The sequence below is a fragment of the Poecilia formosa genome, unplaced genomic scaffold (assembly GCF_000485575.1).
Source record: "Poecilia formosa unplaced genomic scaffold, Poecilia_formosa-5.1.2 Scaffold56, whole genome shotgun sequence".
NCBI lineage: Eukaryota > Metazoa > Chordata > Actinopteri > Cyprinodontiformes > Poeciliidae > Poecilia > Poecilia formosa.
In genome coordinates, this window is record NW_006799995.1 from 2,428,029 (window position 1) to 2,443,130 (window position 15,102).

At 39.3% G+C, this 15,102-nt stretch overlaps 1 protein-coding gene across 1 annotated transcript in view; it reads left to right on the top strand.

Annotated features, from left to right (window-relative positions):
• The window catches only part of espn (espin), a 47,977-nt gene that overhangs the window by 29,404 nt on the left and 3,471 nt on the right, over positions 1-15,102 (top strand). The window contains exons 11-14 of the mRNA XM_007553472.2: positions 3,928-4,073; positions 4,219-4,596; positions 13,120-13,199; positions 14,606-14,617. Coding sequence (XP_007553534.1) covers positions 3,928-4,073; positions 4,219-4,596; positions 13,120-13,199; positions 14,606-14,617 — 616 coding nt within the window. The remainder of the gene's footprint in view (positions 1-3,927; positions 4,074-4,218; positions 4,597-13,119; positions 13,200-14,605; positions 14,618-15,102) is intronic.

The window sequence follows — 15,102 nt, forward strand, 5'->3', positions numbered from 1 at the left end:
ATCTTTATCTCAAACGCTGTAAGGAGCAGTGTGGTCTAAGGAAGTATAGGATTTGTTTCTAGCCTCTGATCAGACAACAAAACGTCACATGGAGGCCATAAAAGCGAAGAGCCTTGAATTGATATGCTGCGGCTGCTCTTTGACAGACTAGATGCATGTGTTGAATTGCAAGTCCAGGAAATGGCCACAGACACATTTGTCACCTAAATTTCCCCATGTGTCTACTACGTGTCATGCAGACCTAAAGTGCGAGTCTGAACTGAGAGCAGGCAGAGATGTTCATTAGGTGAAGCTGTTTCTCTTACATTGTGCACCTGTCACTCCTCCACATGTCACTCTGACCTGCTGAGTCCCCACCCTGTTTTTAAACAGGATTTATCTGTCCGCAGAGACACAGCTGCTTTCTCATAAAGTCAAACAGATGCACTGAAGTGTAACGTCAGTGTGATTTTTAGCCCGTTAAAACTCACCTATTAACGGTCCTGGATCTTTGTAATAACGACCTGTCAGGAAAAGCTTAAGGTATGAGGTTTTTGTCATAATTCTTTGTTTTTAACCTGTTTATATTTAAATAGGTTAGTATTTTGTCAAACAATTTCTTAGCCTTTGAACATTTTTGCAATTTGTCAAAATACAACCACAAATTTTATTAAACTTATATTGGATTTTATTTGACAGACCAGCATGAAGTTATTATTATTATTATTATTATTATTATTATTATTATTATTATTATTATAAGGTTTTTAGAAAATCTAAAACTTTTGTTTTGTACATTTGTTATCAGCCCTCATGAGACAAATTATTTGAAATACCAATTTCCAAGCCATGTCTCTGGTAGCTTTGAAAGTTTTAAGTCTAGCTGTGTTTAGTCAATTGGATTTAGGTGTGGACTTTAACTGGGCCATTCTAACTCACCCAAACACTTTCCTCTAAACTGCTCCACTGAAGCTCATGCTGCAGGTTCTTGTTGGAGCAGGAAACTTTCTGGTCTTTTACCACCTGTATATGATTTTCCACCAGCATTGTCCTTTATTCAACCCATCCATGCTCATGTTATCTCTGATCAGCCTCCCTCTCCTGGTTGGAGTAAGACTTTCCCACAGCATGATGCTGCCACTACCAGATCATGTAAACTGGTGTGGTGGTGGTTTAGCTTCTCGGGGTTCCTATGTTAGCATTTCATTCCCTGATCTTCTTTTAACACGCTTTTGCAGTGCTAGTTTTAATCCACATATTGCATAATGAACGTCTGAAGAATTTCATTTAAAGTTATTTAAGGAAAGTAGCGGAAGAATAATGCATGTAACAAGTTTCAGATTTTTGAAAACTACATTTTTTCTTCTGATTTATGTAATACTTTTGTGTTAATCTACCAATTAAGCTTCTGTAAAATACGGGGAAGTGTGTGGTTGTAGCTTGAAAAGTTAAACAGATTCAAACACCGTGTCAACTCAAACCAGCTGGTTCTTTTATCCCATATCGTACGTCGCATGAGATGTAACAAAATGCCAAGCGAACTGTGTGCGAGCTTTGAGAGGATTGGTTTGGCAGCGAGTGGACTGACTACCCGACGATTTGACGGCCTCTCTGTGTGCGTGTGTTTGTGTGTTAATTCCTGGCCAGCTTTCCAGTGGCTTGCTGTCACTTCCAGTTACTGGTGATTCCTTTAGATTTCCCCCAACTGCAATGATGGGTCTTTAGTAGAAAGCTGTTCTCTCCTCCTACATGGGAGAAAGGGAGCGCGGGTGAGCGTGAGGAGGGGTGGCACGCTAGCCAGTCTTTGTGTCCGTCCAAACCATTGTGGTCGCCTCGACAGGGAACACTTTTACCGAGGGACTTTTGTTTTTATCCGTTCTGCAAACAGAAGCTGGGTAAACAATGAGGAATTGAGGACATTTGCTACATTCAAGGCTAACGTTCTGTGAAACAGGTGAGGCTGCGACTGGCTCTTTGGATCCTGATAAGATCCCATTCATACTAAATTGAAAGCAGTTTTGAGGCTTAAATGAATTTTAGTGTGCTAAACTACGTATTGGTAGATAAGAGTATTATAATTAACCCTTCGATATAGTTAAGGATAAGATTGATTTGATATAATCATTAGATTATAAACATGCACAAGAATAAAGCAATAGAAAATCTGTTTTGTAAAAGTTTTTGTTTTTTATTTTTACCGTGAATACACCTTTCTCTCACCACAAACGGATTAGTCTCAGTGAAAGATGAATCCAAAGGTTTTTTGTTTTTTTTTATTAAGACAACTGACAACTTTACTACACATGCATTTTCTTATCATTTCTATCATTTTTTTTTTTTCTCTGATTAAAGCTAGAGATGGGCCGATGAAAAATTTGTGGTTGTTTTTTCAAATCTGGCTTTAGTTGAGCTTTGACTTATCAATAATCATTTTAGCTGATTCAAATTTCTCTTTAAGAACTATCATGAGCAGTGTTCAAAAATATTTATTTCCAGCCTTCCTGCTGGAAATAAAATGTTCTTATTATTCGTAATGTGGTGAGATTGTATTCACAGGCCTCTCATGTGACAGAAGTGTCCCTGTAAAGCAGGACTTTGCTTATTTAAAACATACAAAGTGATTCAAAGTCTTCAGCAACATATTGTAACAGCACAGTTGTGTTTATTCCCTTGAGAATGTAAATTACTACCTCAACTTAGATTTCCAGCAGCTAGCCAACATTTCCAAATCTATTGTGTTGAAAAGAAGCAGAGATTAAAAACCAAATAAATAAAGATCTACTTATAAATTATGAGATCAGCTTTATCTAGTAAATTTGTCCCCACATAACTTCACTCCTTTGCCAATTTTATGTGGTGGACAGTTTATTTTTCCTACCTGAAAACATTTAAAAACAAAGCCTGTTTTATTTCTGCGTTGTAGTGCCCTGTTAACATCTGGCATGCCTCTGCTGAAAATATTTCCCTTTTCTTCTTGCAGCTTTTGTTCTTCCTCTGGTATCTTTTTTTAACACCCTGAAAATGTAAATAGATAACTTCAAGCCTTCTTCTCAGCTTTCAAACTGCGTAGCGTTGTTGTTAGCACGGCCTGGTGTGGCGCATTTATGGACTGAGCAAGTTAGGATTTTGATGTTTCCAAACGACTTGTCACCGATGTTGCCAGTCTAGTGGAAAATCATCCTATTCTAGTCTTATTCTAGTCAGAAATACATGAGCCAATTGGCTAATGTATTTCTAATTAAACCAGTGCTGTAGCTTGTCCAAAACAATTAATTGTTGTTGTTTCTTTTCACTTTGTGAACTGAGTCAAAATGCCTTCTTTAATGTAGAAATCCCAACATACGTAGAGCGTGAGGTGATAAAAGAGGGAGATTAATTTCTTTCCTCGAACTAAAAAAGCACAATAGATGTAAAACACTGCTGTTGAAAACAGGAATAAAATAATTATTCGGTAACTTTGATATCCTTCTTGAGGGCATTTCTCTAAAACTCTTCTATAAGCCCTTAGCAAGCTGAATGCATTGTATTAAAAAAAGGAACATTGTGTATTTTGTAGCTCTGTTCTGATTGTATCTCTTCAGATAAAGGGATAAAGTAAGAAGTTTGTAGCCAGGTTTTGTGTTATGGTTACTTTTTAATCCAAGCTGGGTCCAGGTGTTGCTAAGGCAACAGTGATCTAATCATACATGTTTCAAGCAGACCCACATACAGTATAAATGCAAACCTCTGTAAACAAATATGCATGTCCAGCTTATCCATGATGACCCGACTGACCTCCCATCATTGTTCAACACGCTCCGGTTCATCATTGTTATCTGCCTGATTGGATAAAATATTTAAGTTCTGAAACGCCACCCAGTGTCTCTTTTCTTTTTAGTGGATCTGTCTCTCACTCTCGTCCGTCTTTCTACCTGGTTTCACTCGTCCGCGCTCTCCCTTTGTCCGCAGGCACAAAATCTTTCAACATGATGTCCCCCACCGGAGACAACTCAGAGCTGCTGGCAGAGATCAAAGCCGGAAAGAGCCTCAAGCCCACGCCTCACAGTAAAGGCTACACCACCGTGTTCTCCAACACGGGGACAACAGGCAACAATGTAGGTCCAAAGCCTTTTGGCGCTTTTGAATTCATTTACAAGACGGTGGACGATGCAGAGCCACAGACTCCAGCAGTTCAGTCACAGATATTACAATTACTTTGGATGACTGTGGTGTGTAATAGGTGTCTTCGTCTCCTTTAAGGGAACCACCACACCTCCAGAGACCCAAACACCCACCCCACCCGCCCAGCCACCCTCCCCCTCACAGTCCAGCCCGCCTGTTACCTCCCCACCCGTCACCCCGAGCCCCAGCCCCAGCCCCAGCCCCAGCCCCACTGGTCCCAGGAACATGTCAGGCTCTGCGAGCTACGAGCAGCTGCCCTCCAACTCCGTCGTCAATGGGGACGGCGGAGCTGGCGCGGCGCAGCCGGAGTCGGGAAGGAAGACGAGCCTCGCCGACATTGAGGCGTTGGTGCCCACTCATGACGAGCAGGGGAAAGCCATCCCCGAGTGGAAAAGGCAGGTGATGGTGAGGAAGCTTCAGGCCAAGATGCAGGAGGAGGAAGAGCACAAACGCAAGGTAGGTGTTGTGGCAGGATACTGTGCCCAGATGACAGGTGTGTTGATTTGTTTCTGCTATCCCTTTTGTGGTCTCTTAAATTTGAAATATGCAAAAAATAAAATAAAATAAAATTGGATTGGCATTTTTTTATATAACTATGATGCAAACGGGATGGCTAGTACTTTGAATGTTTGATATTTTATGATCATTTTTTTTGTTTGTGCATGAAGAGTGTAACTGAATCGAGATAAAAACTACTTTCTTAACATCAAAGAAAAGGTTTTGTCTTAGACCAGAAGTTTCAAACTCTATCCCTTTGGGGCCACTGTCCTGAAACCTGTGGATATGTTCATGGTTCAGAAGCCCTGAATCGACTCATTGGTCATTAGCAGGACTGGGCTAGAGCTGAGGACACAGATAGTTATCTCATTCATGTGAGTTGGACCAGAGAAGCGCCTAAAAGTAGCAGAACGTTGGTCTGCCAGGGCTGGAAATTGAGACTGCCTCTCTTAGGCATTTTGAAACTTCTTAAAGCAGATTCCAGCTTAAATTATCTTTTCACACATCTCCTCTCAATTGATAACATTCCGCATTTATCTTTTTGTCTTCAGTAGCTTTAACTTGTGTTACCTTTAAGTATCATTAGACGTGGTACTGATTAGAAAGTCATACAGACACAATCTGAACACTTGTTAGGCTCAGATAACATAACAAAGACTCTGGTTATATACAAATTAATTATTTCTAACTTATTAATCATTAATTGCAAGCACAGGTTGCCACTTTTGCCTCTTGCATAATCCAGCAGGAAGAAATTTCACTTAAATGTCATTCTGTGATGCATGCATGAGAGTTTTATCTTACAGGGTTTAATTAAATAAATCCATATGTGTCTTCTCACAAACAACAATTAAAACAAAGCTTAGAGCCTTAACACGTGTACTTACCAGTTATCATAGTGTTTTTGCTTTTTTTGTACTTTTGCATGACTTTTTTTGTTACTCAGACATTGCTGAGATATTTTGAAGTGAAGTGAATTAAAACTTGGCTACATCAACCATCACAGCATCAAGACACTTGACCAAACTATACACAGTGTGAGCTGGTGTTTTGGTGATGGCCTCCTGTGGCTTCAAGTCCTTACATGCAGATTCAGTGGTGTGATGATGGGCCCCATTCACACTACAGGTCAACCAGTAATAGTGCCATCAAAGTCCCTAAAACAGCATTTTGACAATGATAAAATGCTTATGTACAAAAAAATGCTTAGTAATAGTTTAAAAGTTGAGGATTGTTGTCTTTCATTTTTGCTTTCGTTTCATTTGATTTTAAGACTTTCTAAATATTTTTTACCAGGGTTGCCGATAACACTTTGCTGCAGAGTAATCTTTTTTTCCTTAGGCAATGACCAATACAAGCAGTTTTAACTTTATTGCATTGTTCACACACCTGATACGGTCCTCTCCGTTGCTGGGAGGACTGATGTGTCTGTTGTACCTGTAGCAAGGGCCCAAATAGGATTTAAAGGTGTTAGAATAATAGTTTGTATAGGTGTACAATTTCCCGAAGGACAGCAGTAGAGACGTGGGAACTTCAAAGCTGATTTTGAGTTTCTGCAAATATGGTCAGTTCAGCACTTAATTTTGCTGGTTCATTCAAAAAGAACAATGGTTTCTCTGTTTGCTTTGACTCTAAATTACAGCACAGACTTTAATGCCCGTAATGAGGTTGTGCCATTGCACCACTAAATCCATGTAAATCCTGTGTGTTGGAATGGATTTGCTCTGAAGCGTGTTTGAAACAAGGAACATCCTGCTGAAGGAAACCCTCCTTCCTTCTTTTTTTTTTCCTCTTGTCCTGTCGGTCTCCTTTGACCTCTGATTTAGTTTGCGTCAAGTGGACACTACCAACCTCAGGAATGGCACTTCTCCCACGTCCACAATGCCATTTTAGGCCCGTTTGGGGAGTTGATGACCGAAGCTGACCTAAATCGAATTGAGAAACAAATCGAGAACCTGCAGGTCATGCATAAGATGTCAGAAGTTGAGAAGGACCTGGAGGAACTGGAGCGAGAGCTTCACCAGCTACTACCGGTCTCTGCTGCTCTTAATCAGGAGTATTTCTCAGTCAATCCAAAACAAGTGCATGGGCAAGCTGAAGATCTCCCAGCCTGGTGCAGCAAAATCTCCACCCTGCTCAAGAGCATGGCGATCCTCCTTGCCACCCTTGGAGGCAAGGAGATAGACATCTTGGATTTTATTCTTTCCGGAAATTCTCAAGAAGAAGCAAAGAATATTACTGCAGGCCAGTGTCAAACATCTGTTGGCACTGGGAACATTGGGCGATCCCAGTCCTTCTCAACAAGAGAAGACGTGGAAAGGGAGATAAAGCAGTGTGGAGTTTCTGTGAAGAACCTGAAGGCCAATTATGAGCTTCAAACTCAGACACAGTCTACAAATGACCCATCTGATAGGGTTTACAAACGCAAGATGTCACTTCCAGTGGTTAGTGTGTCAAGTTATAGTCTAGAGCCAACCAGCAATATCAGTGTTCCTTCCTCTGCCACTACAGTTCCTGACTATAGGAACAATGGGCCTTTGCCACCTGTAGAAGAATCTGTCTTACCACTTGTTGAAGAACCAGTTGTTACCAAAACCTATGTTTCTCCGTTGTATGTCTCCTCTGAGGCAATGGCTCCAACAAAAGAGTTCAACCAGGCTCTTTCTTCAGACCCTGTTTTAACTGACAATCACCTAAAACGAAGCTTGGAGGTGCAGACTGATCTAAGCTATGTCCAGGAGTGCATCGAAATGAGGAAAGAGAGGATCGTCCTTTTGTTCCTTGAACACTGGAGGAAGTATACCATCTCAGAATCTTATTGGACTAAACACACAGGCAGGAGGGGAAACTACTTGGACGTGGGCTGTGAGGACTACAGCCAGTTCAATGCTCAAATGGGTGATGAAGTGCACAGTGAAGATGATAAGATGATTATGTTTATGAAGTCAAAGCAAGTGGTTGGCAATCTGATTGGCCACTGGAGATCAATTATGAGCCAAGTCCCGTCACGGCAGATCCGGCGGCTAAGCCGGGCCCAGATGATCTACTGGCCGGAGCACTTCCTGCCACACTTCAATGGCTCCCCTGTGAGCTATGAGAGCTTAACCCTTGACCTCTTCATGCTTGGGTACTTCCAGTTACTGGAAATGAACATGTCTCGCAGGGAGCGGAAGTTCCGCCACCTCATGTGCTACGAGATGTTCGACCGCCTTGGCAGCCACAAATGGGAAGTGATAAGACAGTTTCACAAGGAAGTGATGGTGGAAATCGAGAGTGGGAAACGAGACTGGGCAGATGGCTTTGAGGACATAAAAGTCAAGCATTTCGGAGACGTGGCTGATGGGGCAGGTGTGATGACGGCATCTCTAAATTCCGTATCTCCTGAAATGTCTGCACTGCATGAATCCCTCCCACCCCCGCCTCCACCTGCCTGTCCTCCACCCCCACCTCCAAATCCACAGTCTACAACATCTGGAGTGACAACACAACCATCTCCGCCAGCCTCCCAATTAGATGTTCCTCCATCAGTATCACCTACTGCTGCCGAGAACGGTGTGTCTGACAACAGAACTTTGTTGGAGGCCAATGCTCCAGAGACTGTGGCAACCAATGGGCAGATGCCTTCAAATGAGTCTGGGATTGTATCGAAGAGGGACTTGAAATCCGAAAGTGCAACAAAAGTGGAGGCAAAACAGACCTCCATGGATAATGCAGGATCAGAACCAAAGAAAGACCTTCCACCTATGAAAGTTAGATTCGCAGAAGAACCACGTGTTGATCAAGCTTCACCCAGAGATGAAACTTCTGAGGATGCGATTAAAGTTATTTATGAGCTCAAAGAGTTCAGCAATGAGGAAATCATCAGATACATTGACCGAAGCTTTGCCTTTTGGAAGGAGAAGGAAGCTGAGCTTTTTGACATCTAACTGCAGTGTCCACCACCAGAGATGGTGCTGGACCTGAGAGGCTAATCTGCACAGTTCAACCTACTGAAAAGGGAAACTAATCAGGAGCGTTAGCATTTAGGCTGTGTCACCGAGGGGATTAAACTACAGCAAATAGCCTTCATTTGGTTGTGCTGACATTCCCATTTGTATATGCTCTGATTGAGAGACAGAGCTGACGATTTGTTCTGAACTGAGTTCAAGTGAGAACATTTAAATAAAGAGCAGCTTTAAATGAAGCCATGATCTCAAAATAATCTTTAAAGAAGAGATTTGCCATTTAAAAATGTGATTTGTTTATTCTCTGTGGTGAATAGTTTGTCCTATTGTAGTTCTTCCATCAGTCGCAAGACATAAATGTTTGAGCCATCAATGGCCCCTCTTGTTATTCCATGTAATGATATATAATGATATGAAACACCAGCGGCTTTTTGGCTGACTGCTGAGATGCCTTGTCCAATCATGATTGAGAGGAGGTTCAGTAATAATCCAGTGATCACATTTGACAGGAGAAGCTCTGCCATGCTCTATTTTTCAAAATAATCCTTCCCAACATGACTAATGAAAACAATTGTAATTTGTGAAATAATAGGAATAACACTCATTGAACACATTAAGTACATACTAGCTTGCTTGTTTTACTAAAAAAAAAGTCCATAATACAGAACAGCCAAACAGGTCATCACCTTGACAGAATTGTCAAATTGTGATTTGACACTATTTTTATTTCTAGTCGCAAGCTTAGTTTAAAATAATAGTTTATTGTGTTTGAAATTGGAAGTTGTATTTTCTGAGCTCCCAGCCAGACTTCGAGCATAAACCCCCTGGATTACGGAAAGGAAAGTTGCAGCTCTCCAATCAGCCTCAGGTTCAACATCAAGTATACATTTAAAAAACATAGTGAAGGTCAAGTTGAAGGTATTTAATTATTCTTTAGCACATCTGACAATTTTCTTTATATCATTTCACCAGAGGCATCAGAAGGTTCTTTAAAACCCCCACTTGTTAACATGTTTCTTTACTGTTTGAAGTAGTAAAATGGAGATAAATACATGTTTATCAGTGTATTTTTCTACCAGTAGTTTGCATCTCTGTTTGTCTGACTTATAACTAGAATGTGAAGAGATCTGATGTGGCATCATTTCCAGGTCTGAGTTCCAACTTTCAGGACAACAAAGTGAACTCTGCGATAAATCCGAATAAAATCCACCTGCAGAAATTTACAAACCAGGTGTGAAACAATGAGCGTAGCTGCAATAAAATCTGTGTGGTAAAATCTTTTTTTTTATTTTTTGTCATATTGTCCACATTTTTGTGGTTTTGTCTTTTTCTGAAGCTCTATCGGAAAAAGACAAAGTTCAAAATTTGTTTTGAAATATCAAGTTCAAAATTTGTTTTGAAATATCAAAAAAAAAAAAAAAAAAAAAAAACAATAAAGACCATATCATTTTATTCCTGATAGAAATTGCTCAATGAGTTGGTTGTTACTTTGATGCTCAGATATTGTCGTCATGGTTTAAGAGCACTTTGTGGTTTGTGGTAGGGAAGAATTTCTTTCAAATTTGATGACAGATTTCTGTGAGCTAATACAAGAATTTCATATTCGATGCTCTAACTCTCGGAACATTCAAATGTGAAGTTTGCACAAATTCCTTAGTATTTATGGGTTTTGCTTTATTTCTGATATTAAGGTGTGTTTCACAGATTTTTTTTTTCACATTCTGGAACTGAATTGTGTTTTTACCTGATTTCTACGTTACTGTCAAAAATAAAGTTTATAGAAAATTTTTGTGTTTGTACAAGTTCTAAATCGTTTTCCCAAGCTCTGCCTACCAGGCTTAAACTTCAGTTCCCTCTCAGACCCAGTCTGATTCCAGCGACAGAGCCCCTTTAGACACTCGGTTCCTCCGTGTGAAGTCCTCCAGAGATCTGCCAGTGGCTTCGATATTCTCATAGTGTCTATTCTGTGGCATCAAGATTACCTTCATGTAACCCTCTTAGTGCCACCTGCTGTCATGCTATCCATGGCTTACAGGAGCCATAAGGAGGTTACTGTGAATCTTCATCACCTCACAGCTCCAAAGGAAGTCATTCAGGCGGTTGACGAATGCCCATTTTACTTTAAGGAGTCACTTTCACATTCATCAGTTCATGTACCGATTGCTTGATTTTAAGTATTACGACACCCACAGAGTCTGTACTTATAGTAATCCATATTAGTTTGAGTGATAAAGTGCTGCAGAATATTGATTATAGATCAAAGTTGTAGGTCAATTATAAAACAGAAGAAAAGACGATTAAAGTCGATCCCTGCCCAGTTACAGTTCATGATTCTCTGACTTTTCTTTGGAGCGTAACTCCAAATTATTTGCAGAAAATCTGCCTATTCACAAATATATATTTTTGTTGTGCATATCTAAAATATTCAAAAGAAATATTGGGAAGCTTGAAGTTTGCACACCTCCAAATTGTCCCTCAGCTAGTTGCTTGGAGTCCAGGAAAGAGTTTGAGTTTTTAAGGTTCCTATTCAAAGACAAAATGTATTTGTTACTTTTTGAAGAGTGATCCTTTCATCGTATTTAGCCACTAAAAGGCACGAGGAGAAGAAAAGACCCTATTCACCTCAGAAACGCATCTAGTCCAGGCCAAATTTTCAGCAAACAGATTTTTTTTTTGTCAGCTACACTAATATTTTAGTGTATGTTCTTCTGTCTATATTTTTCTGTCTTTGGGATTTTCCATTGATTCAACTAACAAAATGGGTAAAAAGGTTTCAAGTCCCTTAACAAAAGAGAATATTCAACTTCTATTGGATTGGAAATTCTTAAAAAAACAAAAGAAAAACAAAAAAAAGACCACAAATGTCTAGAGAAAAAAAATCTTTGAAAGACCATCAGAAAGGTTGAGATCAGTTCTATAAATAAAAAAATAGCAAGTTGCAAGCAAGTTACTAAGTTTATTTATTTTTTATTTATTTCAAACATGACGTAAGTATAAAATCACACACATAAACAAGGAATGCAAAAGACAGACTTTTTTGTACCACAATAATCTTAACATGCTCAAAAAGGAAGAAGTAAGAGGCTTATGAACTCCTATCCCATAAACTCATACCGTATTTTCAAATGCCTCAATATTTCTTCACGTTCGATGTGCAGGTAGTAGGGGTAATTTTATTGATGGTTCCAGATCTCGTTTTGTTCCAGAGCTCAGCCATTTCTTTTTAAGTCTGGTGACTTAAAAAGAAATCCAAGTACTGGCGCCAAAGACCAGCACGTGTTGAAAATAAAGTTTACAAAATTGTTACACATTTTCTAGATGAAGGAAGACATGAAGATGTTTTGACTTTCTGTGTTAACCCAAGATAATTGGTGCACCAAAAGACAAACGTTAACATTACCATAGTTCAAGTTTAACGACTTAAACATTAGAAAGTTGACAGACTCTTATTAGTACATGCGGACTTTAACTTTATATGCATTTTATTTTAAATTGAACTAATACGAAAATCAGAACTGAAACCACTAGCACAAATAAACTGCTGTGTCCAGTCTTAGCACAGTTCACCTTTGACCAATTTATTTTATTTTGATCAAATTAGAAATTCAAAAAGAAAAAAAAGGATTTCTAACAGCTTCTTTTTTTTCTTTGCAATAATTCCCTAGGGAACTATTAAAAATTCACGAAGCAGGTAATGTTACCTGGAGTCACCATAGCTACAGCGAAATCCTCTAGTAAAAGGGTTGAGAAAGGAAGGGGGTAACGTATCTCAGGGGAGGATGAGAAATCTAACACTGCTGCGCTCTCCTCCCCTCTCCTGCTGTTCCACCCTCTGCTACAGACGCAAAGAGAAAAAAGGGTCCAGTTACATTTATTTCTCAATGCAAACATTCTGCAAAGCAGTGATGTGATCATTTAACAGCGTTTATCTTGTTCCTAACAAAAAAAAAAGACGAGAGGTAGTAGACATTGTGAGGTGTGTTTGCTTCTGAAAATTTATCCAACTGTTTAAAGAGGGGTGCTTTGTTGAGAATTTGTCTTTTATAATGGCCCTTTGTTTAGGAAAATTGTACTTGGAATTATGAATAGACGTCGGATTCATGTTTCAGCACTGTTTCTCCCTGCAGGTGTATGCCTGCTCTTTCAGCTCGGAGCAGGGATTTACCAGCAAATACACACTTCAGCAGCACCACTGATGCTCTCATGGATTTGTTATCACTTTTGATTCTGTTCATTTTACAGCTACATCAAATCTGGAGTTTGCCGTTTTCCTACCCATAGGTTCAACATGTCTTTTTTTTTCCCTAATTTTTAGCTACCGCCAAAAACATAAAAAAAAAAAACATGACTGCTTCATAAACAATTGAACGTCACGTGTATTTGGAGATTTTACTGGTCGTCTGTTTAGCACGGCTGGTGATCCTTAAAAATAGTTGGGTGGTTTTGAGGTATACAGTCTGAGTTTAAACGCCACAACTGACCGATTTGGGTCCCCGTTTTTTTGCCCCCATCTCGGACCCTCTCTGTGTCCTCGCAGGCTGAAGAGGAAGCAAAGCGCCTGGCGTCAATGCCAGCCTGGAGGAGGGACATGATGAAGAAGAAAATGGACGAGGAGAGGTGAGTAATAAGGCTGTTGTTCTTTTTTTATTTTTTTATTTTTATTTTTTTTACAGTGTTTCACACTCTTAAGTTCTGGAAATGTTTGTAAGACCAATATGTAGCCGCTTCACTTCACCAGTTTCCTCATTGAAGTAGATCGCAACCTTTGTTGCCATGACATCAAACAGCGAAATCCCGTTTTGTTCCCGAGCTCAGCCATCCGTTTGCTTGCTTTAATTATTCAGCCGTGTGTTCTCCCTGTGATCTCAAGAGACCTGGCCAAGATAGTTGCAACACAGGTTAGATATACAAAGATCACACAGCAGAGAAATAAACTGCACAGTTTGGAAATGTCTTTTTCTCCAACTCATTCAGTGTCATAAAGCTCTGTAGATGAAGTTCAGAGTGAAGATTTTTTTTCCTTGCACTCGTGGAATTAGCATCGCTAAATTTCCTTCTTTTTCTATCAATAAGAGAGACACAGTCAGAATGTTTTTAGATATGAATCACATATCTGAGCCTGAGCCAGTTCACATTAGCATTAACAAGAAGATAAGTGAGAAAGCATGGTTAGTAATAAAACACAGTTGATAAATAATATTCAACATGCAAAATGACAAGTGAATGCATTTACGTAGTCAACAAAGCATGATTCTACAAATTTTAGTTTTGCATGACAAGAAACCAAGATTATTTCTCTTCAGGAGTTTGTTTCCTCTCTCTAAAATCCCCACAACAGCATTTATTATTAGAATGTTATGAACAAACTCCTTAAAAGGGAAGTTATCAGGTAAATAAAAACATCGTAAGTATTTTAAAGTGGACATCAACTCTATTTGTGAACTATTTCATATAAATTATTTCAGTCAGTGCCAACCTTGCTTCTTTTTAAGTTGTGAGAAATATACGTTTTGCTTTCTCTGCATGTAAATTACAGGGTCCTTAATGCTGTTTATGTTATTTATATCCTTGTACCCTGACTCTATTCAAGTAAAACATAACCCTGACGATCCTGACATCATTAGATGTCTGTTTTAAATTTCAACACAAATTAAAAAGCGACGATTTCTCTCATTCTCTGGCTGCATTAAGCGTTCATGTTAAAGCAGAGAAGTAATGTAGTCACTTGTTCTCTTTGCATTGCTAAATTTCAGTCAAATTTGCTTCAGCTTCCCTGTAAGGAGGCAGGAAGTATAGGCGGTGGAAAGATGGAAATCTGCTTATAGCTCCTTATTTGAAGACTAACTCCAGGATGTTCATGTTTTTAGTAATATCTAGTCAAATTCTAATTTTGGGCAGAATTAGAATGACTTTATCCTGCAGCTGTCTGCGTGATATTGCTAATGTAGCTTGTATAATTCCTGTTCACTGTTTCAAGATATTTACGCCTTCTCTCTTTTGTTTTTGACCTCCTGATGTGACAGGGAACAAAAAAGGTAAGATGTTTCTTTTGCTTCACGCACTAATGATTTTAACATTCAAAATAAACCATTTAAATGGATTGAGGTACAAAAAAAATGAAATCCCTTTTTTCATTTGCAAATTTGGGTAGACGCATTGAATGTCGAGTCAAAAATAATCACCTTATATAAATCACAATTAACGAATGTTACAGACATTTGCAAATACTGAGAGAAATGCAGATGTTTCTTCACAGTGTAATTCACAACACAAGAACAAATAGTTCAGCTGGTGTTTGAGATGCCAGATCAAATCTGGATATATTTCAGCACAGCAGGTTGAGCACAGCTGATCGTAGGAAACTTCCTTCAGCATTATGTTATGGATAGGATAACAGAGGATTATTACAGGAAGTGTTCTATCAGCTGAATATCTTAAAAGTTGAACAAAACTTTGCCTTAAAGGCTATTTCTTTCAGTCAGCACTGTCTGACATGAAGAAGGTCCACAAGAAGGAAATG